This window comes from Xyrauchen texanus, chromosome 22 (genome assembly GCF_025860055.1).
Source record: "Xyrauchen texanus isolate HMW12.3.18 chromosome 22, RBS_HiC_50CHRs, whole genome shotgun sequence".
NCBI lineage: Eukaryota > Metazoa > Chordata > Actinopteri > Cypriniformes > Catostomidae > Xyrauchen > Xyrauchen texanus.
Window position 1 is genome coordinate 4,635,339 of NC_068297.1, and position 24,655 is coordinate 4,659,993.

Genomic DNA, 24,655 nt, shown 5'->3' on the forward strand with positions numbered 1-24,655 from the left:
ATGATCAGGATCTTCCCGGATTTCAGTGTTCAGGTGACGGCGGCGGCTGCAGGTGGGGGAGCCGGTGGAGGGATGCCGGCTGCGTCTCGAGTCCCGGGAGCTACGAACGGGAATCCGCAAAACGTGCAAGGGTTTACCTCCTACCAACAAAGGTATGTCGGATAAAAAGCAATACTTTGTTTTCTTTACATTTAGGTGACATTCATAACATTCATTTCATATTTGTTGCTTGAGTTCATCTGCACCAAGCTTAAAGGAATATTGGACTTTACTGGAGGTTTCTGTTACAAATTTAGACTACTGGAGCATCATTATTGCACAAAAACCCATGTTTTGCATTTACTTTACGAGACAAAAATATAAATGGCATATAGCATGTCGTTTATTAAGATTTAAAGTTTGACTCTCTTGTCAAATTCCAGAACACCCACTCAAACACGCGCACATAATATGATCGATAATCAAAATGGATAAAGCATTTAATGTACTGAATACAATCTATCAATTAAAGAAACACCTTTTCGACCACGATATACAATAATAAAGGCGATGATGACAATTACAAACAAGCCATAAAGAGTCATTTTGGTGCACTCAATGTAATTCAACACACACACACACACACACACACACACACACACACACACACACACACACACACACACACACACACACACACACACACACACACACACACACACATGTTGTGTTTCCATGTTTTATGGGGACTTTCCATAGACATAATGGTTTTTATACTGTACAAACTTTATATTCTATCCCCTAACCCTAACCCTCACATTTTCAAAAAACATAATTTATAAGCTGTTTTCCTCATGGGGACCGACAAATTGTCCCCCATAACGTCAAAAATTTCGGGTTTTACTATCCTTATGGGGGCATTTGGTCCCCACAAAGTGATAAATACACGCTCACACACACACACACACACACACACACACACACACACACACACACACACACACACACACACACGCACGTTGTGTTTCCATGTTTTATGGGGACTTTCCATAGACATAATGGTTTTTATACTGTACAAACTTTATATTCTATCCCCTAAACCTAACCCTACCCCTAAACCTAACCCTCACAGAAAACATTCAGCATTTTTACATTTTCAAAAAACATAATTTAGTATGATTTATAAGCTGTTTTCCTCATGGGGACCGACAAAATGTCCCCACAAGGTCAAAAATGTTGGGTTTTACTATCCTTATGGGGACATTTGGTACCCACAAAGTGATAAATACACACACACACACACACACACACACACACACACACACACACACACACACACACACACACACACACACACACACACACACACACACAAAGCTCCCATTAATATTAGAAACAATCGCAAATGATTATATTACAATGATTTGGCATGATAACTGCATGTAAACTCAATGCACATCGGTTACATCCATTTGCTTTGCTCAGAAACTCTCAAGAAGTGTTTAAGTAGATCAAAACGTCTCCTAGAGATTTACATTGATTAAGTTGTAGTTTTAAAATTTTAATCACCAAAGAAAAGGCCAACTAAACCACCCATTGTGTGTTTATGATTTCAAAACAAAACAAATATTTTTACAATTTTGTAAAATTGATAAACACACTTAATTTAGTAAATTATTTAATGATTATTTTTTGTTATTTAGCCTATATGTGTTCATAGTTTCATATCCATTTGAAACACAACAGCTTTTTAATTGTTTTGCAACAGGCGTGTAATAAAAGTGAATGTTTAGTTTGTTTGTATAGCAGCAGAATAAACTGATCAAATGCACACATGCTAACGTATCCTGTCACGTTCAATTAAACAGTCTATTTACAGCACAAAAGAAGGAGCAAGACATTAAATTATGTGTTTGTCAGCACATGTCCTTGACAGGTCACAGGCTCTGTAATGCACAGTTGGAAACAGGCCTTTATTTATGTCAAAACATATTTATTTTGAAATTATTAACTTGAAATAGATATGAAATTAAAAAGACAAAAGTGAGTAGATGTAATGTGCATTAGTGAAAAACAAACAAAAACAACAACAACAACACTTGAACACTCGCATACTTTTTTTTTTTTTTTTACCCAGCATTAGATATCTAATTTTTCAAGACATTTCCTCAAGAATGCATTTTTTGGGATATAGAATATTTTTTTCACTCCTGATGCTTTGACAAAATTAAGCTGCTAATTTAGACATTACGCCAAATCAAGTTAAGCCATTATCCCAAAGTGCTATAAAACAGATAAACCATTGTATATGTGTGTCAAATTGCGATTAAACCGGAGTTGCTCTTTATATGGACTTATGCGTTGATTTTGACACCTGTCAACCAAATGACTGAACAAATTTATAAAAACAAATCTGTTCTGAAATGATCAAAAACGTGTCATTAAAACAGATATAAACTAATGCTCCTAGTTGATGCTCTGTAATTGATGCACGTGCAAATCTTTCAATTTCCGCATCAGAAACGACCTGTACATTCCCAATAAACTCTAACTATTTCCAACTACAACTGAGTGGCGTTGTTGCGCCGGCAGGAGAGGAAGATGAGAGGGAGAGAGAGGCAGAAAAAGATGGAAAATGCGGACAAACGTACTGAGAAAAGAGGGCTTTAGAGCGCGAGGTGTTCGAGGGGTCACATCCTGATGTAAATGCCCCGCTGGTGCACTGATATCTGCCCTCATTTACCCCGAGAAAACCCCGGTGTGCGCGAGGACAGCCGCCGGATTTCCACTCACTTTTCTTGGCATGCCTTTGGATCTCAGTCTCGGCTGCTCTCCGCGCCTGTCTGCACGCGTATGAACGCAAGGAGACACGGGCACGAGCGCTTCGAAAACAACCGATGGCGATGTTTAAATGCTCGCGGTTCCGCTGTCAGCTGCTCGTCGCGTGAAATCTGAAGGGGTGAAAAGTAAGAAATCAAATAATTGCAGGAAGATGGCGCCCACCAAGCCTAGCATACAGCAAGACCCTTCCAGAAGAGAACGGTAATAGCGCTTGGTTTGTTTTCGTCTCTGTGGAAACAGCGCGCGCTGACGCTCGCGAAGCTTGGCGTGCATTTTGTTGGACCGAGATGTGCCAACTTTGCCCTTTCCGCACGAGTGGGTTTGAGGGGTTGGGTAACAGGTACAAATGCTGAGAGAAGGCGTGTGTGTGTGTGTGTGTGTGTGTGTGTGTGTGTGTGTGTGTGTTGGCTGGACAGAGGACATGACAGTTAATTGAATGTGTGGAGCGGTCTGTCCCGCTAACCGTTGACGCGTTTCCCGGGAAATGTGTGAATTTTCGAACGCGACGTTGTTGCAACATTGTATCCGTTAATTTCCTTTAAGCGTTCGATTTCTCCAAACACGCTTTTTGCTGCTGAGCAATGCTGCTGCTGCTGCTGGTGTTAAATGTACATCAGGCAGCTGTTTAAGTTTAAATGTAGGCTAGATGCCAGGATTGCTCCAGCAATGTATTAGCCTGGATTAGAAACACAATATAACGATGAGCAAAATGCATGTACTGAGTTTATCTCCAGTTTAGAAATGAGTTTTATGACTAGTTACTTTCTAGATCTGATGTTATATTAAGACTATATATTGGCTATACTAGGCTGTTATTTAGTTGATTGTGTTTTTGGAATCCTTATTGTTGCATTGCATTTGTTGCATGCAGTTTTTCACACTTATTAGACAACATCTCAATTCCCTTAGTCTTTCTACACTTGGCAAGTGGTGTGGTGAATTCATCTACAGTTATGAAATTACTTTCATGAGTGTAAATTATGAAATAGGACTATATCTTGTATACAGTAGTCATATGCATGTTATTTTAGTGCTATTTTGTGTATTGCGTACAGTAATTGAAAGCCTTTTGATTGCGTAGTCATCAGTCTTTCACACAAATCTTGTATGGTTATGTTTTAGGAAATTGCCGTTTCTGCATATCAGAGATTAAATGTCAAACCCCTATAAAACCTATAATTCATATTTTGTTTCATTGAAAGCTTTTTGTACAGGGCTATTAAATAAGGCAGTGATCTGTGCAAGGCAAACAGCTTGTTGAACTAATGTTAAAACATATGCAGTAATTCACCTGCGGTGTGTATACAAAATTGCAGCCGTAGAGCCTGTGACATTTTACAATGTAAACACGGCCTGCTTCATATACTGTGCAACTGTGTCCCTGACTGGACTGGGAATGGTTATCATGTGCAAGCTTGACTAAAATCTCTCAGTGAGCATGATTATTTAATAATTCACACTCGAAACGCGCAGATTACACTAATGCACCTACGTCTAAATAGGCCACAATGTTAGAATTACATTCAACCCCCTGCCAGCCATAACAGCAGGATATGTTTATGCTAAGTCAGTCTGCAGTAATCTTTCTGGCGGGTGCATATTTGTGTGCCATTCCGAGCATATCACAGAGATAGGAATCTTGAAGATGGAATTAATTTTGAAGAGGGGAAACTTCATAGCTTGTGCAACGAGTGCCTCTCTTTTATCACCTGTTTCCGAGCAGCATTCTGAAGAGCTAAATTGCTCTCTGTGATTTCGTTATTTGGCTGCACTTGAGAGTTGAACCGAACAACACTGGGCCTGGAATTCTTGGGGCAAGGTTTGGGAGTTAATTTTTTAATGCAGTGTTGTTTACCAGGCATCGCTGCCTGCTGCTGTTAAGAGTCATGAGGTGAGGATTGTACTCTTGGGCTAAGCAACTCTGAAGGAGTCGGGCGAGAATTCGAGAGAGATTGGTTGGCGTGGATTTATACACAACACTAAACACAAAGTTGGCTTTGTGTCACAGAAAGAAATGCCTCCCTCCCTCGCTGAGGGCAAACAAAAGTGCTAAATTGTTCCGTTTTCTCTCCTACATTGCTGTAGGGGTGTTGATCAGCTGCATGGAGGTTTGGAATAGTTAAGGCTACTTGGTTTATTTGGCATTACCCATAAAGGATCATCTCTGTAATCTGTAATCATCCTGTTTATGTGTTCTTTGCATGCTTTTCATGTATCACTATATATCAACAGGTCCATTAAGATACTCTTTATTTGGGCTGTTGTTTGTTAACATTTATATGAATGTACAGTATAAAGGATAGTGAATATCGTACAGTAGGTCTTTTAACTTAATGTGTATTTCTTTTAAGTTTGGCACCATTTTTAATCACTGTTTTGATTGAGATGAGGTCATACAAGCTGTATACATAGTCATTTTAAAGGAATTAAAGCACTGGGTAAAAATATCTATTTTATGATAAAAGGAATAATTTTGGTTCAAAACAAGTTAAGCTCAATTTTCAGCATTTGTTGCGCAATGCTATATATATGTATGTATATATATATATATATATATATATATATATTGACGTCCCTTTATTTTCTTAAAAAAAAAAAAAAAATGCATGTGGGTTACAGTACTGGCACTGACAGTGGAAGTGAATAGGGCCAGTCTGTAAATGTTAAAATAGTAACATTTTCAAAAGTATAGCCACAAAACGTAAACAATATTCATGTTAACATGACTTTAGTGTGATAAAATTGCTACTCTCTTTTTCTGTGTAAAGTTATATGGAGTTTATGGAGTTGCCTTGACGACACAATGCTGTTAACCCTAAAACCCTAAAACGAAACTAGTTACTTTACAGCTCATATAATCCACAGGTTTTAATAGAAGAATTAATGTAAGTGCTTTTATAAAATAATAATCTTCCCATTTCTGCCTTTAAACACTCCAAAAATTGGCCTCATTCACTACCAGTGTAAGTGCCTCACTGTAACCTATATTTTATGGAGAAAAAAGAGTCTAACTAATGTTTTTCGACAAGATCTGTCGACTGAGCTTAAGTTGTTTTGAACCCAGAATATTCCCTTAAATGTGATCTTCATTTGAACAATCCCAATGAAGATTCTTAAAGTCCTAAGATCAGTCTTTTGCTTTAAAGTTTACTTCAGTTTTGATTGTTAATGATTATATCTGTTAAATAAATAGCAATTGAACTGCTTAGTTCGGGTCCTGTTATTTATTTTTTAAATATGTTCATAATGCATTATTCATGGTGGACATATTAACTGAAATATAGGCCATTTCCAAGTGAATCAGTATTGACTCAAATCATATCAGAATTGAACTTAATTGAATTTGAGAGCTTGTGAAATAAAATAAAATCTGGAAATCTGTATCGAAACCCAGCCCTAGTTTTATGTAATGTAGAATTGACACACAGGACGTATCAACTTCCCAAATGTAGGCCTGTTGCTTATCAAATACCCATCATTTTTCTCATTGCAAAATCATTCTGGTTCTTATTGAAATCACATTTTCAGTATTTCCCTATTCACTACAATGATCCTTTGATGGGAAATTATTATGAAAAATGGTGTTGAAGTTGTGCAAGATTACGTCTCGCTAGACTCTCAAAAACTGAGAGTGTCAGTGCATGTTGTGTGTTGTTTTTATTTCAAAATCACCTGTAGAAAATCCCAGAAGTGACATCCAGAGGGTTTGCGGTTATATTCTCCAAATACTGGAGAGGCAGACAGCCCAAGCTGTGCTATACCATCACACAAAGGATGCAGAAATTCCTCCCGTTGATTTGCCAGCGTCGAACGCGCTGTGGAATGGAGGCAAATAAGCAATTCTGATGTGTATTTATCACAATTAAAAGGGATTTGCAGCCCCCATCTGTGGCTGCCGCTCGGCGTGTTGTGCAGTGATTATTGCGGCGCTTGCCAACTGCCACTCGTCTCTGTTATTGTGAAGGTCAGAGAGAGAGACAGACATACTGAAGATGCATCCCACAAAGGTAATCGTGCAGCCTGTACTCCAGCTGCATTAGTGCACGGCACATGGTGTGAAAGCCTTTATCAAAGCTGTGTGATGCGTACATCTGTATGTTTGAGGAAAAGTGTTTGATTCGTTTTCTGTTTGTGTGACACATGTGGACATTCCATTTATAAAGGTACCAGTGAATCGGTTGCAGGTGGATCTGTTACGTTGATGCAATGAATCGGTGAATGACCATAAAGAGCCATACTAAATTCTCTATAATATTCCTTTTTTATTATTATTGCCATCATAAATGTAGGCTTTAAATGTGACAGTTGACCAAAAATGAAAATTCTGTAATCATGCAGTATACTATAGCCACTCATGCTCATGTTGTTCCAAAACAAATGGCTGACTGAGGCTGTCATTCTGCTTTACATCTCCTTTTGTGTCCCATGGATGAAATCAAGTCATACAGCTTTTTGAATAACATAAGTTTGTGTAAATTATGTGACTTATACCAAAGTCTTACATTTTTAGGGATTACATTTTTTTTGTATTTTTTTCAACTTTTAGAAAGTCAACTACAGTTTGAGATAAAATATACCGATTGCCTAGTTCTAAATACCAATGGTTTTCAACTGGTCGGTGACGTTGCGACCCAAATAAGGAGTTGCATGTCTGTACTACTGTACTGGTCGAGTTTTTAATGGCCGAAATATAGCACTATATTTACTAAATTTCACACTAAACTTAAACTTTGTAAAATAGATACTAAAAAAATTATATTGAATTTGAAGCTGTAGATAACAGTTTCTTCTGATTTCTGTTTAGTCAGCATATTTTAGTAATTTATTTGTGCATGAAGAAATTGTTAATATATTAGGAAGGAAATAACAGTACATACAGTAGTCCAGCAACCATGGATGGCATGTCTATGTTAGCGATCGCATTTTCTAAAAAAAATACGTAATCAAACCAATTGTACATGCAGTCCATAGTGAATAAGACATTTACTTATAGCGCACGTGAAGCACTTTTACTTTCAAGTTGCACTCACACGCTCATGCGGAACCAGCACAAGCAGAATTCTCCTGACAGTTTAAATGGCCTGGATTGCCCGCTTGGATTGCCATGGAATGACATCCACGGAATGGATCCTGAAGTTTTGATCCTGGCTGATCGCGTTTCAGAGGAATATATCAGATGAGTGCTCGAAGAGTATAAAGCGCTGGATTTTCGTGAGGTTCGTGAACTGTTTAAACGAGATATATGCATATTTGCAAATGGTACAGTATGTAGGAGAAGTTTTATTGATATTTGCCTTTTATCATTAGAAAAGAACGTTTAAATTGACAGGAAACTGCTGAGGAGAGGCTAATAGAATACGTTGAGGTAAATAAATGATGGATGCTGAATCTGCTCAAGTTTTGTGAGGTTTGTTTATTCCATCTATTTAAACGAAATATGCTCATATTTGCAGAATGTATATGATATAAGTTTTATTGATGTTTGCCTTTTTATCATTAGTCAAGAAATGTAAGAATTACAGGGAACTGTTGAGGAGAGCGAGGGAGAATGAAACGTTATGAGCTCAAACGCATCTCTGATATGCGGACCGTTTGGATAACACTGGGTTGCACACCAGTCTGTTATTGTAGTAACGTGATGGCATGTGACAACAAAATGAACCATGACTGGTTGTTTACATTTCTCAATCACTTCACATACAAGCAGGTTATTTTCGGCGCTCTCAAGAAACAAATCAGCCAAACGGGAAAATTTAACGGCTGATGCTGATAATTAAAAAAGTCAGAATATCGTCCGATTTATCGGCCTCGGCGATAGGGTCTTGGACAGCAGAGGAAACAATGCTAAATGTAAACAATCAAATGCAACTAAATATATAATTGCGCACAGATAAGATGGAAAAATTAATTGTAGTAACTTTTAAAAGGGAGTAGAAAATGCTTCTTGCCGAGAGCATGAATCTGTTAAAATTCAAGAGACATTTGAAAACTGAACATACTAATAAGAATAGATTTAATTAGTAGATTTTGGAACTGACACTACATGGAATGACCACCTTTGTTAATCGTCCAATCGGGCAGTTATGGGCAGATGTTGATTATCTGGCAGTGGTGGTGGCATAGTGGTCTAAGCACAGAACTGTTAGGACCTCTCAGAAGGTTGCTGGTTCGATCCCCACAGCCACCACCATTGTGTCCTTGAGCAAGGCACTTAACTCCAGGTTGCTCCGGGGGGATTGTCCCTGTAATAAGTGCACTGTAAGTCACTTTGGATAAAAGCGTCTGCCAAATGCATAAATGTAAATGTAAATCTAAAAATGGCCAAATATCGGCCGGTCAATTGGTCTACTGATTGGTCTAAGGCTAGTTAAATCAGAAGTAGTAGGTTGACTTCTCTAGTAACACTTTACAATAAGGTTCCATTCATTAACATTAGTTAACATGAACTAACAATGAACAAAACGTTTACAAAAATGTTAATTTCAACATATTCTAATAAATTATTTAAATTAAATGTTGTATTTCTTAACATTAGTTAATGCACTATGAGCTAACATGAACTACAATGAACAACTGTGTTTTGATTAACTAATATTATGTATATATTATTATGTGTAATTCATGTAAGTTATTACATTACATGCATTATTTTTAACGAATGGAAACATATTGTTAAGTGTTACCAGTTTTCTTTTGCTGAAATTGTGTTTAGTATTGTGTAATGCAAAACACTGCCCCCAGTGGCCAAAACGGTCATTGTTGTTGTGCGTGTGGGCACACGTGAGCTCCATCTTATGGGTGTATTGTCCATAGAGGGGCACCAAAAGCGAGTTTTGAAGCGAGTTGTTTTCAGCTGTACAGGCACAGTGCATTTTTTAGTATCTGTTCCCCAAAACATAAACCTAACCATAAGTTGAGTAAAAATGTAATGTTAGAGGGAAAAATGAAACCTCTGAATCGAGATCATCACTGATTATGATAACTCTCGGAAACAGCATGATGACTTCCCATGTGATCATGTGTACCTAAAGGATAACCGATGACCCTCAGTGTTCCCAAATTTATTGAATAGTGAATCTTTGAGTTCCATTTAGTCACTGGACGCTACATCTCAAATCTCAAATATTACACTGACACCTTTTATGATTTCAGGAACAACCATACATTATATCTTAGCTGATTGTGCTTTAGGCAGTTATGTGTTGCTTTTGAATATTACAAGTTTTGTTATGGTTCGAGACCCGAGGCCTCTGTCTATGCGTTTAATGTCCACAGTGGTTTTAAGACCTTCATTTAGTGTGTGCCTGTACAGACAGATGTTGTGCCTGCTGACTCCCATCTGCTTGTTTGGTTTGGCTGTGCAGCAGCGATCGTCTAATGCTAGCAGCAAGCGTTGCTCTTTTTCAGTAGCACTACTGAGAGCCTAATAAACTCTACAGCACTTCCTGTATTCACGTGTAATCATCGTAAATGAATTGCCAAAGAATATGGATGCAAATACGTATATGACATACTTGGATTTGGGTTTGGCTATCCACATATTTGCACACGTCAAAGAATGCTTGAATGACAGTTTTTTTTCTGCATGCGAGATGTTTTGCGTTTTGATGTCTTTTTCTCCTTTTGACTCTTATAAGCTGGTTCTTTTGAATCTACAGCATGAAACATACAGAGCGAATTCCCAAACGAATTACTCTTTTGAGCCAGGTCTCTTTAGCGGATCAAAAACATACTGCTGCAAATCATTCATTTTGTCATATTTGTATTTTTTTACATTAAGAAAAAAGGTAGAGCTGGACCTGATTTTATCAACACACTCTCACGGCGAAATCTTGAGGATTCGTATGACTTTTCTAAATTTGGCTAATTCATATGATATCGTGCGACTGCACTTGTTTGAATTCCTACTGCTTTCAATAAAGCCAATGACGTCACTGGACATTGTTTCCATCTAATATGTGACAATTACTTGCTACTGTTACACACAACAAGCTTCCTATCATGTTTACACACTCTACTGATTGGTTAAGTTTAGATAAGGTGTTTGGGTAAGGGCATAATATTAATAAGCATGTCCTTAACGCCTTGTGCGCAGAACTCGCTCTTACTTCCGCATTAGACATCCGGAAATTTGCACGTGATGAAGTCGTACGAGTTTATGCGAAAAAAATTGCGCAAGACCATACGAAATAGCCAACTCGTAAATTATGTACGACTTTTCATGAGATCGGGTTGGATTTTATCCATCAGGTATTGATTGTTATATAGAGGCCACTTTTTACAATCCAAAGTTAAAAGAGCCTGCTGATGCCAGCCAAAAAGGGCATTTTTAAGTTTTAAAAATTAAATGTATTGTATAGATGTAATTTATGCCATTCCGGTGGGGGAATATAATATCACAATATCTGAAACACATCTTAATTATGTTTTAAATGCTGATTAATGTTTTAATGGTTGTAAGAACATTACAGCCTCCTTCATTTTTTCCTCCTGATCAAGCAGCAGTTTGATCATCTACACCTGCATGACCTTCTTAGGCAATCCTATGTTATGCATATGAAATTACAAATGATTAGTCCAGTTAGTCAGAGAAGTCACTGGAACACACAGCCTGATTAACGCCATCTAGACTGGCATCAGTGATAGATAAAATAGATGTATCACTACATATGCTTGCTAGCCCACCTGCCATTTTAATAACCAAATGTCATAGTGGTGATTTGGCTGTAAACGGAAGTAAAGCCTCCATCACCTCGCCTCACAAAGGAGCTAAAGCACGTGGAGGAATTTTCTCTAGCATTCCTTATGCATGTTGTCACCTAAAGAAGCCCCCTTCACAGGGATTTACGGACTGCTTTTGTCCCGCCATTTTCCCAGGCTTATTGCTTATTGCCTTTTGACACTTCTTGTGCTTTGACATGGCAAAACCAAACCGTTGAATTGATAACATATCCGGCTGTAACAGAAATACCGTGTGTGTCTTGTAATTGAGTAATAGCATTGCTGTTGTCATGAAAAGGCTAAAACTAGCCTACATTCAGCCTACAGCAGACTGTGGGAAAAGATCAAATGACTTATTGATACAGCACAATAGAAATCAGCTAAAGTAAACGTGCACAAACTTTTCAGTACTGTCACGGCTTTCAATGAAAGAACTCCTAAAAGTAATGAAATTACTGGAAATACACAATAAATGACACAGGAAATAATTAATTTTTATGCCTGCAATTTAAAAGTCAGCAAAACTACCATTTAGCTACTGGTAAAGGCTTATTTAGTTTTCCATTTCACCAAAGAGCAATCTGTCTGTCTGTCTGTCTTTCTGTCTAAACAAGTGACATTTTAGGTTTGTAAATTGTAGATTTTAAACATTCAGACAAAGAATGTGTCTTTTAGGTCTTAAAAAGCTGCATTTTGCCATTCCAAGCAAATGTATTATTTGCTAATATCATTTTGGGGTAAAACTATGGCTTCAGAAAAGTAACAGGGTTGAAGGTTATTGTAACTTAGTTCAATGGGCAAGGAGGAGGCGAGAACCGGCTTGATAATATAAATAATAGTTTAATATAAAACTGAAACAAAAGACAAACACACACACATGACGGACATGTCCGTAAACGATCTCTCTCTCCCGCACCACAGTCCGCAATTGGCATTTATCCCTCTCGGAGGCTTAATTAGCCTGATAAGGGACCGGGTGTGTATAATCACGACCCGGCCCCGCCCTCCGCCCTGCCACATTCCTCCCTTGTTCTCTCAGGCAGGGGAGCCCCCGGCATGACATACATCCCCTCGCCTCTTTCCCTGGGTAGGGGCGTGCTTTTGCCTTGTCTGCCGGCAGGTCATCCCCGTCTACCTGGATGAGGGAGGGGACAAGGGGAGGGAAAAATAAATAATTAAATAAGGGAAAACACTGTAAAATTTTAACGAGATTTAACGGACCGGAGTCAGACCCACGACCCCTGGTGGAAAGAACGCCCCTCTGTGTTCACGGCGACTCCTGGGGACACTCCGCCACCCCTGGCAGCGGCCCTACCGCTCCAGGCGGTCAGGGAGTCACTTCCATCTTCCCCTCGTGGACGGCGGTCTTCTGTCGAACCCTCCACATTTCTGGGGGATGGCAGGGCACTCCTCCGCCCCTGGCAGCGGCTCCATTGTTCCAGGCGGTCGGGGAGTGCAGTCCCCACTCGCCTCGCGGACGGCGGCCATTCACCGCGTCCGGACAGTCGAGCTACTCTCTCCCCCGGCGGATGGCAGCGGTGCTCTCCTGGGTGGACAGCAGTGTCGAGGACTCCGCGACGGGTATCCCTACTCCTTCCCGGGTTTCAGCACCTGTGTAACGTAGTTCAATGGGCAAGGAGGAAGCTAGAACCGGCTTGATAATATAAATAATAGTTTAATATAAAACTGAAACAAAAGACAAACACACACACATGATGGACATGTCTGTAAACTATCTCTCTCTCGTCGCACTGCCATCCGCAATCAGCCTTTATCCCTCTTGGAGGCTTAATTAGCCTGATAAGGGACTGGGTGTGTATAATCACGATCTGGCTCCGCCCTCCGCCAGTTATGTAGCAATTTCTATCAATATGTAGTTTAAGTGTTTATAAAACTGCCTTGTTCCATCTCAAGCAGTTATTAAATATTAATTTAATTTGGATGTAAATATACCTTCAGGAAAGTAACAGAGTTGATAGTTTTACAGGTTATTTTGTCTACCTGTCTGTCTGTCTGTCTGTGTCTGCTCTCCGAAAAACACATGCGATACAATTAACAGTCAAAACAGTCAGCATGAATCACTTGAAATTCCCTGATATTTCCCCCCGTTATATTAAAGCAGATATATACCATAAACAAGCATTTTGGTTGCCTCTTAATAATTTACAAACTAAGCTTAGAGGTTTGCATTTGAAAGATTGCTTTCGGCAGGAGCTATAGAAATAAAATTTTGCCCAAGAACAAGTGAGCCGTGTTTACGACATAACTGTGTATTCCGACATCTCGAGAGCACTCCTACGGATTTCAGACGGTACTCGAAGTCCAGAGATGGATAGGATACTCTTCGATGGAACAGAAAACAACTTTCAAGAAAGCATACTTGAAGTAGTTGAGGTTTTGCTAGGTCAAAATGTATTTTTTCTCCCAGACATTATTTCATGGTTGTGCGGCTTTCTTCTTTATAATTCTTTTCATCTCATTGTAGCCCCCTGTGTTTGAAAGTCTAGGTCAATAAGGATGGGCACATTGCGAATTTCATGATCTGTGTAGTGGAACAAATTGAAAGCAAAGCCTATATCAATCACGCTGAAGGCAGGGTTAATTGTTCTTGCTTCACAAGAACTCTGGACAGATAAAGGCGTAATGAAACACTTATGCCTCTGATGTGGGCACTTCTCAGGATGAAATGATAGAAAACAAAAGAATGTTTACTCCTATAGTAATTACGTTGGTGCAGAAGTCAGAGAATGAGAAGCCAAACACAAATTGTTGTCTTTGATGTCTGTGTCTTTCAAATTTCCTGATTTATTCCACCTGTATTCTTTGCCCTTGAAATGTTGTTTTTAAGGATATCAGTATAGAGTTCCATGTAGCGCAACTGGTGGGGCTTAATGTTTGCAATACTGATGAGTGCAGAGGTCGGCGACCTTTTTGACATTGAGTGAAATTTTTTTCCCTGGTCAAAAACTTGTCCTTTTGTACAAAATGAGTTAACACAGTTAATGTCACAAATTTGCTTATTTGATTACTGATCTGTGTGGAATCTTAAATATTTCTTATATTATGTCATACATTTTTCGAAGTCACGCAGAGCTGCTCGTATGCAAGCAACAGCGAGAGAGGAGCAGTCTATTTTATTTATGTGAATTTTTCGCACCTGCATTCCAATCTACATCTTGATGTAATCCTTCCTCATGATCACACAGCATGTTTTCATGAGCTAAATTGGAGGATAAACACTACTGAAGTATGGCTAGGCGATATGGCAAAAATTATTATCGCAATATAATTTTTCATATCATTCGATATCGATATTTATCACAATATTGAATCACATTTGCACATTGCACATTTTTTTGAATTTCCAAAGAAGAAGAGAAAACAGAATCCTAAAAAGTCTAAATAGTCTTTACAAAAATGAATTGGGGGCCCAGACACCGCCAATGCAGTGGTGTCTGAGGGATCTTCTATGAAAATATTACAATATTTTATAGAGTTTATCAATTGAGTGCAGTTGGATACGAATGTTATAAGATGATCTGTTCATGTTGAATCATAATGACAGTATATATATCTATTTTTTTTTTACATGAAAGTTATTTTCATATTTCTATACATACAGATATCCAAGTATGGGGGCATAGAAGCCCTTGTGACTGAGGAATGATACTGTATGGGGGTTCAGGGGTAACTCCAGAGAGAACTTTTGAAAAGTCTGAATGGACCATTTTTCTATTTTCATTAAAGTGAGAAAGACTAGGCTACGAACTAGTAACTGTTTTGTCTTTCATCCTTGTCAGAGATGATGACATCTGAATAATTTCACAAAATTAGAACTGAAATCTGTTTGTTTATTATTCAAGGCTTGGAACATGCTGATTAATAAAACTAAATTTAGAAAGAAAAACCTTTATGGTCTAAAGGCGCTCTGGAAACACGCACCTCATGTTTACGCACATGTGGGGAAAAGAGGATGCGGGTACTGCCCGGGACAGGGCATCAATGAAGCGTGTTTCAGTGCTAGAGAAAAATATTCAAGAATACAGTGCAGAAAGATCAGATATGATGTAACCGGCGCTGTTGTTTTGTCGCGTTGCTCACTAGAAACGATGAGAGGGCGTAACCATCGTCATGATATCTTGCAGTCAAGATGGAATCAATCTGGGGTCCGAATCCGGAGCACGGTGACCTGCGTAGCGGGGCAATAGCAACTTAATACAGTCTGAGGCTGCGTTTCCACTGAAGCGGAACAAATCCGCACAAAGCCACTCCCAATGCTAGGGAACCCCTTGCCCCGCACTGCCGTCAATTTTACAATCCACCTCGCGCGCTTGACGCTTGGCTTCCATAGGAAGGAATCGAAAGAGCTCGGTCACATTCGCTCACTACGCGCCAGTGGAAACATACAACAAGACAGCCAAACTGCTAATGTTTTTAGCAACACACATGTCTAGAGGTAGAACACAGGCTAAATATCGAAAATGACTCAAAAGCTTATCGTCGATATTGTGGAGTTTTTTTTTTTATCACGATAAATATTGATATCGTTTTATCGCACAGACCTATTTTGAAGTGTGACGAGACTCACGCAATGTGTGCAAGCAGGGGTGGACTGGGAAGAGAAATCGGACCGGGATTTTAAATAGCAACAGGCCAAAAATTTGTTTGCCCCCTTCGGCACATTGCGCCGCGATTTTGTGGCTTGTTCTGCTGTGGCACATTTCAGTTTATCGCTGCCCATTCTGCCCATTTCGTGGCCGGAAAAAGCCCAGTATGCCAGATTACCAGTCCAGGCCTGCTTGCCAGACATTCTTGCATCACGAGCCAATCAACTATTTAGACTTTTTTGGTGAATTATTTTGAATAGACTTGAAAAGATTTTTTAACCAAACGATGTAGTTTTATGTTTTCTCTTTTAATCATTTAATGTAATTTTGAGTGTGACTATGGTTTAAGGAGGGTGTACCTGTATGCTGGGATGGAAATCTCACAGATTAATAGTGTCATTTTCCTTATTACATCACGTGTTGTTTTGAAAACAAATGAAACATGGAATGTAGGCACATGTGCTGGCACACGTGCCATAACCTAGATTAATATACTCCCTAAATGCACTGTAAATTGTTATGGAGAAAAAATGTATACTAAATGTTATTTTGTGTTGTTAATTCAAATCTACATATTTTTCAAAATCAACTAGTCGGTCACTCGCCCACAAAACTCTGCTTCTTTGCTCATTATTATAAAATGGTATGATGCAGAATTTTTAATAGAACAAATCACACACACAGACACACAAACAAGCACGTGCAAACTTATTCATGCTTAGCTTAGTGTCATGCACGCATGCGAGTCGCAGCACACACAAATGTTCATGTATATTTTATATATATGTTTTCAGTATTTAGTTAATTGAACTCTAAAGTCCATGACGGCTATCACAACACAGTGGGTAATTCTGAAAATTAATGAGAATGATAATTCTTAAAAGACTGTTCCAGACTTTGCCCAAACTCATTAACTAAATCTCTAATTTAAATACATTCTATAGACTTTCGGGAAAAAGAAAGCGAGAGAAAAAAACCCCCCCATTATTGCAATATAAGCATTAACCAGATTCTGAAATGCTGAAATGCAGAATTTTATGGAGGACTGAAAGTCTATCAGTCTATTTTCTGGGTTGGAGTCCTGCACTAAACAGGATTTATCTGCAGAAAGATAAACTTCACATCACATCACATGGTATTTGAAAACAATCCAATGCCTCGATCGGCTTATTTATCTTGCGTATATATTTAGTTTGGAATTGTTGATCTTAGTTTATCATATATGCTCTGTGACTCTTACGTGCAAGCGGATCTTTCCCCAAAGCTTTAAGCATAGTAGTAGGCTACATAAAGTCCACAAAACCAAATTACATTTTGAGCTATTTTTACATTTCCACCTGTATGTTCACCAGTAGATTGTAAATGTCCAACAGCTATTATATTGTAATAGCTCAAAATGTGAAATATAAGCATTTTAAAATTTATTTTTAACATTAAAGAGTGCTCTATGTGAGTCCATCATAAACCTTTTGCACTGTAAGGCACTTTGGATAAGTGCATCTGCCTTAAATGTAAATATAATGCAGAGTTGATTTACTGTTTCATGTATTTGGCCAATTGTAGCTCTGTCATCTTGCTTGTGCCAATGTTTTCAAGTTCTGTTATCTGCAAACCATCTCACAGCGTCATGGAGCTCCTGATAGCACAAGGTAATCATTCTCTTTGTTATTTCCATCTTCTGATGGTTCCAATTAGATTTTAACATATCATATCTGACTCATTTACCCTCTCAGTGGCAAATCTGTAGACATTTCTGCCTGAACTTGCCTTTCTACATTACCTGTATAAAGCCCTCTGCCTTACATAAGAGATTTAAAAACAGAAATACAGTAGCTTGTAGACAGAAAATGTGTCACTGGTTAAAATTGTGAGCAATCGAAAGGTTGGAGTTTCACAGTCAGGTCTGTGGAGGTGTGGGAATGAACCAACAATTGGAAAGTTTCTGAGGTTGTGATCTTAGTCTAACATCGATGATCTGGTGAGAAACTCACCACAGGGAGATGCCCAATGTAATTGACTTATAGTAAGCACTGGATAAAAAAAAAAAAAGTCAATTCAATGATGGATTTAAAACATCCAAAAGCTTCAATTGGCTGGTATATCTTTCCACAACTTAAAATCATCATGAAACAGGAAAAATGTAGTGCAGGTCTATTATCTTTCAGAAAGTAATTGGATCGTAAAAACTGGGTATTGCATAACGGAATGGAACAAGCTGTCAGCTGAAAAGGAAAGTCCTTTCAGAGGCAATGGAAGTGAAATAACATACATCAATTAATCATTTACAGTAAGAACATAAATATGTATTTAAACAAAAATCATGTAGAATTTAAACCACATAAAAACATGCAAAGCAAAAAAACAAACAAAGCAAAAACATTTGATCAAATGTAGACAGATCAACATGGTCACATGGGAAGTTGGCATGTTGTTTCCAAATGTTCCTGTACCCCAGGATCAGCCACATCCTACTGCCTCACCAACAAGCGCCGTTTCCTATCAGACATTTTTGCTTCGCCGCCAGTGTGTTTACCTTCCCCTGTGGTGCGATTGGAAGCATGTTGCACCAAGTAAATGTATCTTGTTTTAAGGATTTTTAGACAATTTTAAATAGAAAACAAGACAAAAACTCTTGATCACAATTGGATTTTTTGCAGTGAATGTCTTACTGAATTAAACGTTTAATACATCCTTTTAAGTCGGGACACAAGCTGAATAATCGGTTAAGAGCTAATGATTAATTGCTGCAATAATCGCCAAATAGTTGAATAATCATTCTAATAATCACTAGATTAATCGATTATCAAAGTTAGTTGCAGCCCTAATTTGTACACAACTAACATCCTGGACACACACGTTCAACATCCGTCCCTTTTAGAGTGTCAACTAATATGATTTCATTCATTTGAGGCCCCACAGTGAGGGGTCCATGTATTTTAAAGAGAGCTCTTTGGGGATTTCTCAAAGGGGTTTGAGTGGGCACTGAAAGGGTAAACCATTACTTCTGGGCAATAGACACACATCTGACAGTGGAGAGAGAATTCAGAGGAAGACTTACAGCTCACACACAGTGCCAGGGGCTCCCTCAGTCCTAGCCTGAAGCAGAGTTTCCATCGTCTCTCACTGTGTAAGACTTGGTCTAACCACAGAGCGAGTAAGCCCAGCACTTACACCATCCTTGCTGCCAATACATCAGTCATCTATGCATGAAGCTATTTTCGGCTCAGTGGGTTTGGTTTCCCAGCTGAAATGTATCCAGTTAAGATATTACAATTAGGGCAGCTCAATTAATTGTAAAAATTATTGAAATTACAATTACAGCTTCCACAATTCACTAACCATGAAAAGTGTCAATTAAAGCGTTCCATATATGTCAACTCATATTGGGAAAATGGTTTTTATTTACAATATATATATATATATATATATATATATATATATATATTAACAAGGTAAAATGGAAAGGAGGAGGCGAGAACTGGACGAAGCATCAAAGTAACATTTAATTAAACAAAAACACACAAACATAAACACATACAGGGCAGCTGCCTGTAGCTCTCTCTCTCTCTCTCTCTCTCTCTCTCTCTCTCTCTCTCTCTCTCTCACTCTCTCTCTCCCGAACTGCTGCCTTTGGCGGCCTTTATCCCCCTCGTCGCCTTGATTAGGCTTATTATGGGCCGGGTGTGCGTCATCATATATGTGTATATATATATATATATTAGGGCTGTCGATCGTTTAAAAATTTTAATCGAATTAATTACATGGTGTCCCGATTAATTAATCGCATATACAAATATTTGCTGAGAAAGCCCCTCATATAACAATAATTCAATATATAATGATGAAATAAGTATACATAGTTAACTTTAAATATAAAAAAATGATATATATATATATAAAATAAACAAATATTCAAATAATTAAAATGCATTACATTGTTGTAGCAGAAGTGTTCATCATTGATAAGACAAAAAGTGGCTTTAGAATACAATGTATTGTTTACTACCATATTATTGATCATAAGTCAATCATTGTCACACAGTTCACAGTAATCCATTACACAAGTGAATTTGCCAATCAGTTGGAGATTTATTGTGAGGGTTTGTTTAGGTTAAGTTATCAAATCTGTGAAAACCAAATAAAACGTCTTTATAAAGCATAGAAAAACTAGTTAAAATAGAGGTATGTACAAACAAACAAACTTTTCATCACAGCATTACAGAAGGAGCAAAGTGGATCTATTTCAGGGAGCATGTTTCTTAAATAAAGATTGACTGGGTAAAAACGGTGTAACAGTTTAAAGGACACATCCTTAACCTCATTGGTAATTAAATATGTATGAGGTAAAGACCGTATGACCTGCGTCAGACATGGTTGTGTCGCGTCTCGGGTGTGTTGCGTCATAAAAATAAAATGTTTAGGTCACTGTGTCAAGTTAAATATAGTTTAATACTCAATCTTTAAACACATATTAGATCCCTTAAAGATCGCATTTGCGCTCCATCAAGTGTTTTGAACACAATAAATTGTTTTCTTCACTGTATAAACTGCATGTTGCTCACACAGCTGAAATTTCAATTACTGCCCTCTACAGTAAACCCATGCCCATGTTTTGAAAGAGTACGCAACTCTTTGATCAAAGAAGCAGACTGCGATCGTCTCAAAGAAGTGGAGTATGAGAAGCTCAAAATATCAGACATAAACATGCCTTTTTATCAGCTTTTTGTCTGAAATGTTGTTTTTTGACAAAACCTACCTCTGTTCAAGTCGCAATAAAAAAAGAACAAATGAAGATAAAATAAAATCGTTTTTTTTTTCCTAAAAGCAGAGGCCCAGATCTTTATTTTGATATATAGCATCGTCATATATTCATGGAAGAAAATATTCTGCGGGCCATTAAAATTTAGCGAAAATCGTCAAAAACCCTGGCGGTGGCTGGCAACTTTTTTTTTAAAACGCTGGCGGGGAAAGAGTTAATTACTGCCATACCTGCTAACTTTAAAGAATAATGCCCTTAGACTTGCAGCAGAGATGCGTCGTGAGCAGTCGCTGAAGGGTTAAAAGAAATCAGCGGGGGGTGGGGCTGTGTGTCAATATTTGGACAGTTACTGTGTAGCACACCAGATGAATGCAGCATCTGCTGTGCGCAGGAGGAGGCGGGTGGGTTATTGTGTAGGCTGGCACACAGTATGTGCCCAGACACATTCCACAGGAAGTTCTGTGATTCCGTTGGCATGCGTGCCTGGTATTAATCATAAATATTTTAGCAATATCATTGCCCGACCATGTCTCAGTCATTTTGCCAAGTGAGGGGGGAAAACATTTAGCTCCCCACCTCTATTTTGCTCTCTGATGGCTTGTAAATAATTTTTCATGCTGCAAATGTCAGTATATTTATTTCTCCATGAGCTGCATCATTCGATATAACAAGAATAATCTTAAAAATCTCACTTCAGTTATGTATGGCGCTTCACTTCAAAGCCACACTGTTTACCATATCAAGGCAATGCTGTCGGAGGGTATTTCTCTATGCTTGTTTAATATGAAATTGGCAAAATTGTCAGGAATGGAAACACAGAACATTTTTGTTAAGTTGTGATGCTCATTAAAGTGGATCTTTTCTCTCTCTCTCTCTCTCTCTATCTCTCTCTCTCATGGCCCTGTGCTCATGCAAATGTTCTGTTGAGACCATTTGCAGACATTTAGAAATGTTGTATTCCTCTGTCTTGCTTTGTCTCCGGCGTGCACTGTTTAACCCTCACAAGTGCACATTCTGTCCTACACTCTGATGTGGATCCGTTAATGAGATCTCTGACAAATACAGTAATGGCCTTTCAGTTACGTATTTGGTGAGTGGAAAGAGGCTGTCTGGTGAAATTACGTCCTGCTTCATTGAAGGAAAATGACTTGTAGCCTCAAAGGTACAGTAGTGGTGACAGAACTGCAAATGCTCTAGTGTGTACGATGGAAAGCTTTTGCGGAAAGCCTTTGTCCTAAAGACTTTAAAGGAATATTTTGGGTTCAATACAAGTTAAGCTCAATCTACAGCATTTGTGGCATAATGTTGATTACCACAAAAATGTATTTCGACTCGTCGAAAATTATTTACTTCGACCTTTTCTTTAAAAAGAAGCAAAACTCGAGTTTACATTGAAACACTTACAATGGAAGTGAATGGGTCCAATTTTTGGAGGTCATGAATGTAAAAAAAATGAAGCTTATAATTTAATAAAAACACTTACATTCATTCTTCTGTTAAAATTAATGTACTGTATTATTTGAGCTGTAAAATTGTTTAAATGGACATTTTACAGTAATTTAAAGGTTTTAGGGTTTGTTGACATGATATCGTCATGGCAACAAAGTTGTAAAATTGGCTATAACTTTACACAGAAAAGGTTAGTAAGTGATTTTATCACTTATTACACGTTTATTGTGGCTATACGTTTGAAAAAGTGAGTATTTTAATAAAAAAAAATTGTCCCATTTTTTAAGAAAAGTAAAAACACAAATCTCTCTTTTACCCCTGTCATTTTAATGTTTACATCTCATTTTTAATCCTCATGTCTTTTTTTTTAAATAGAATCCATCCATCCCTTCCTCCTCTCCCCAAAGAAATCTGTAATTACGCAGCCGTGACATGAAATGGACCTGCAGTGAGCAGACACATGAAAGAGGGGATGGAACACGAGCTGAGAGCTTGGACATGGCCACAGCGAGAGGTCTTTGAGAGAAAAATAGACGACTTAAATGTAGAGAGGGAGGGCTGAGAGTAAGAGAGGGGGAGAGAGAGAGAGAGAGAGAGAGAGAGAGAGAGAGAGAGAGAGAGAGAGAGAGAGAGAGAGAGAGAGAGCCCTGGCTGGTTGCTTGTGGCCATGAGATGATGTATTTCAGCATCACTGTACAGAAATCTTTACATTCAGCTAAAAACTGAAAGTACCAGAGGCAAATATCAGTTATGTTTGTGTTGTTTTGCCCCATATATTAGAGTATAATGTGTGACTAAACATAATGTACATTTATTATTAGTTTTACTTAGGATGCACAATATATTTTTGACAATTTAAAATGTTTTAATTATCGGTATCATTAGGCTGTTAAGGCTGATCAAATAATAATACAACAACTGTTTTCCCTAATTCAATCAAAATGCAATTTTTCAATGACAATGCAACGAGGAGGAGGGCGTGGCCGCCCCATGAGTGAATTGTCCTAATCAGCTGGGAGGGGGATAAAGATGAGCCAGAGGTGCCTGTTAGAGAGAGAGAGAGAGAGAGAGAGAGAGAGAGAGAGAGAGAGAGAGAGAGAGAGAGAGAAACTGTGTGTGCGTGCGTGCTGTGTGTGCATGTGTCTGTGTGTTTTATGTTATGTTTCAGTATCATTATACCATTAATTCCTTCTTTGAGGAGCATGGCATCCTCATGGGCTTTGGCTAGGAGGACATTTGTATGGTAGCAGGATGGTCCTCTCCGCATACATTTGTTAGATTTTATAATCTGGATGAGGGTTTGACTCCTGCTTCCCAGGTTCTCTCTGATAGAATAGGAATAAACTCATAATTCCCCTCTGTTTTATTCAGATGCTTTAGCTCGCTTGTGCGCCGATATATGCTTGCCACACAGGCGGCTTTTGTTCTCATGGTGTGAATGTATATCGTTCCAATGCAATTATGCAGCTTGAGTTCCTACAAAAGGGAACGTCACGGTTACGTGAAGCATAACCCTGGTTTCCTGAGTGGGAATGAGATTCTGCGTAAACAGGCCATACTCTGTAGCAGCAGCATAGGCTCGTGTCTTCATGCAGAAAATCTTGATGGCGTGAAATGAGCGCATTTATGGAGCCTGTGACGCTAGGGGCGTTTCTTAAGCGCCATCAGCCAATAAATTGGCATGATTGTGTAAGGGCTTCAGACCACGTGACACTTAGGGCGTGTCCCAATGCAATTACGCAGCATCTTGTTCCCACTCAGGGAACCATTGTTGCTCTTCACGTAACCGAAACATTTGTATAATATCTAGAAAACAAAGTGGATGATGGCCGATATTATGTCAATATACAGTGTTCCATAGTTTAATGATAAGATGTACACAAAACAGCCTAATTTAAATAAACAAAATAATAATTCAATTTCCATTGAAAACGTTGGTAGATTTTGAAATTGACACTTCTGTTACTCGGCTAAGTGGGCCATTGTATATTTGACATTATGACAATAATTGTCAGCTGTTTGCATCTGTCAAAATGTTGGTGCATCCTTCATTTTTCATAACTAAAAAAGATGCATTGTAAATAGAGAGAGATCATTTGTATTTTAGGTCCCCAGAAAGGCTTTTTCCCTAAGAAAACAAAACAAAACATAAAGCTAAACACTAAACCAAGCATCTTAACATTCAGGCTGGATAACTGCTATGATTTGAAACAAGCCTTGCATTGCAATAATTCTTTTCTATGGTATTGTTTACCCATGGACACAAATATGTTTTTAGTACACCAAAGACTTGGAGCTT

At 38.4% G+C, this 24,655-nt stretch overlaps 1 protein-coding gene across 2 annotated transcripts in view; it reads left to right on the forward strand.

The window, feature by feature from the left end:
* LOC127662150 (neuronal PAS domain-containing protein 3-like) overlaps positions 1-24,655 on the forward strand; it is a 354,219-nt gene continuing 329,564 nt past the window's right edge. For both annotated transcript variants that reach the window (XM_052153191.1, XM_052153192.1), the window contains exon 1: positions 1-152. In XM_052153191.1, coding sequence (XP_052009151.1) covers positions 1-152 — 152 coding nt within the window. The remainder of the gene's footprint in view (positions 153-24,655) is intronic.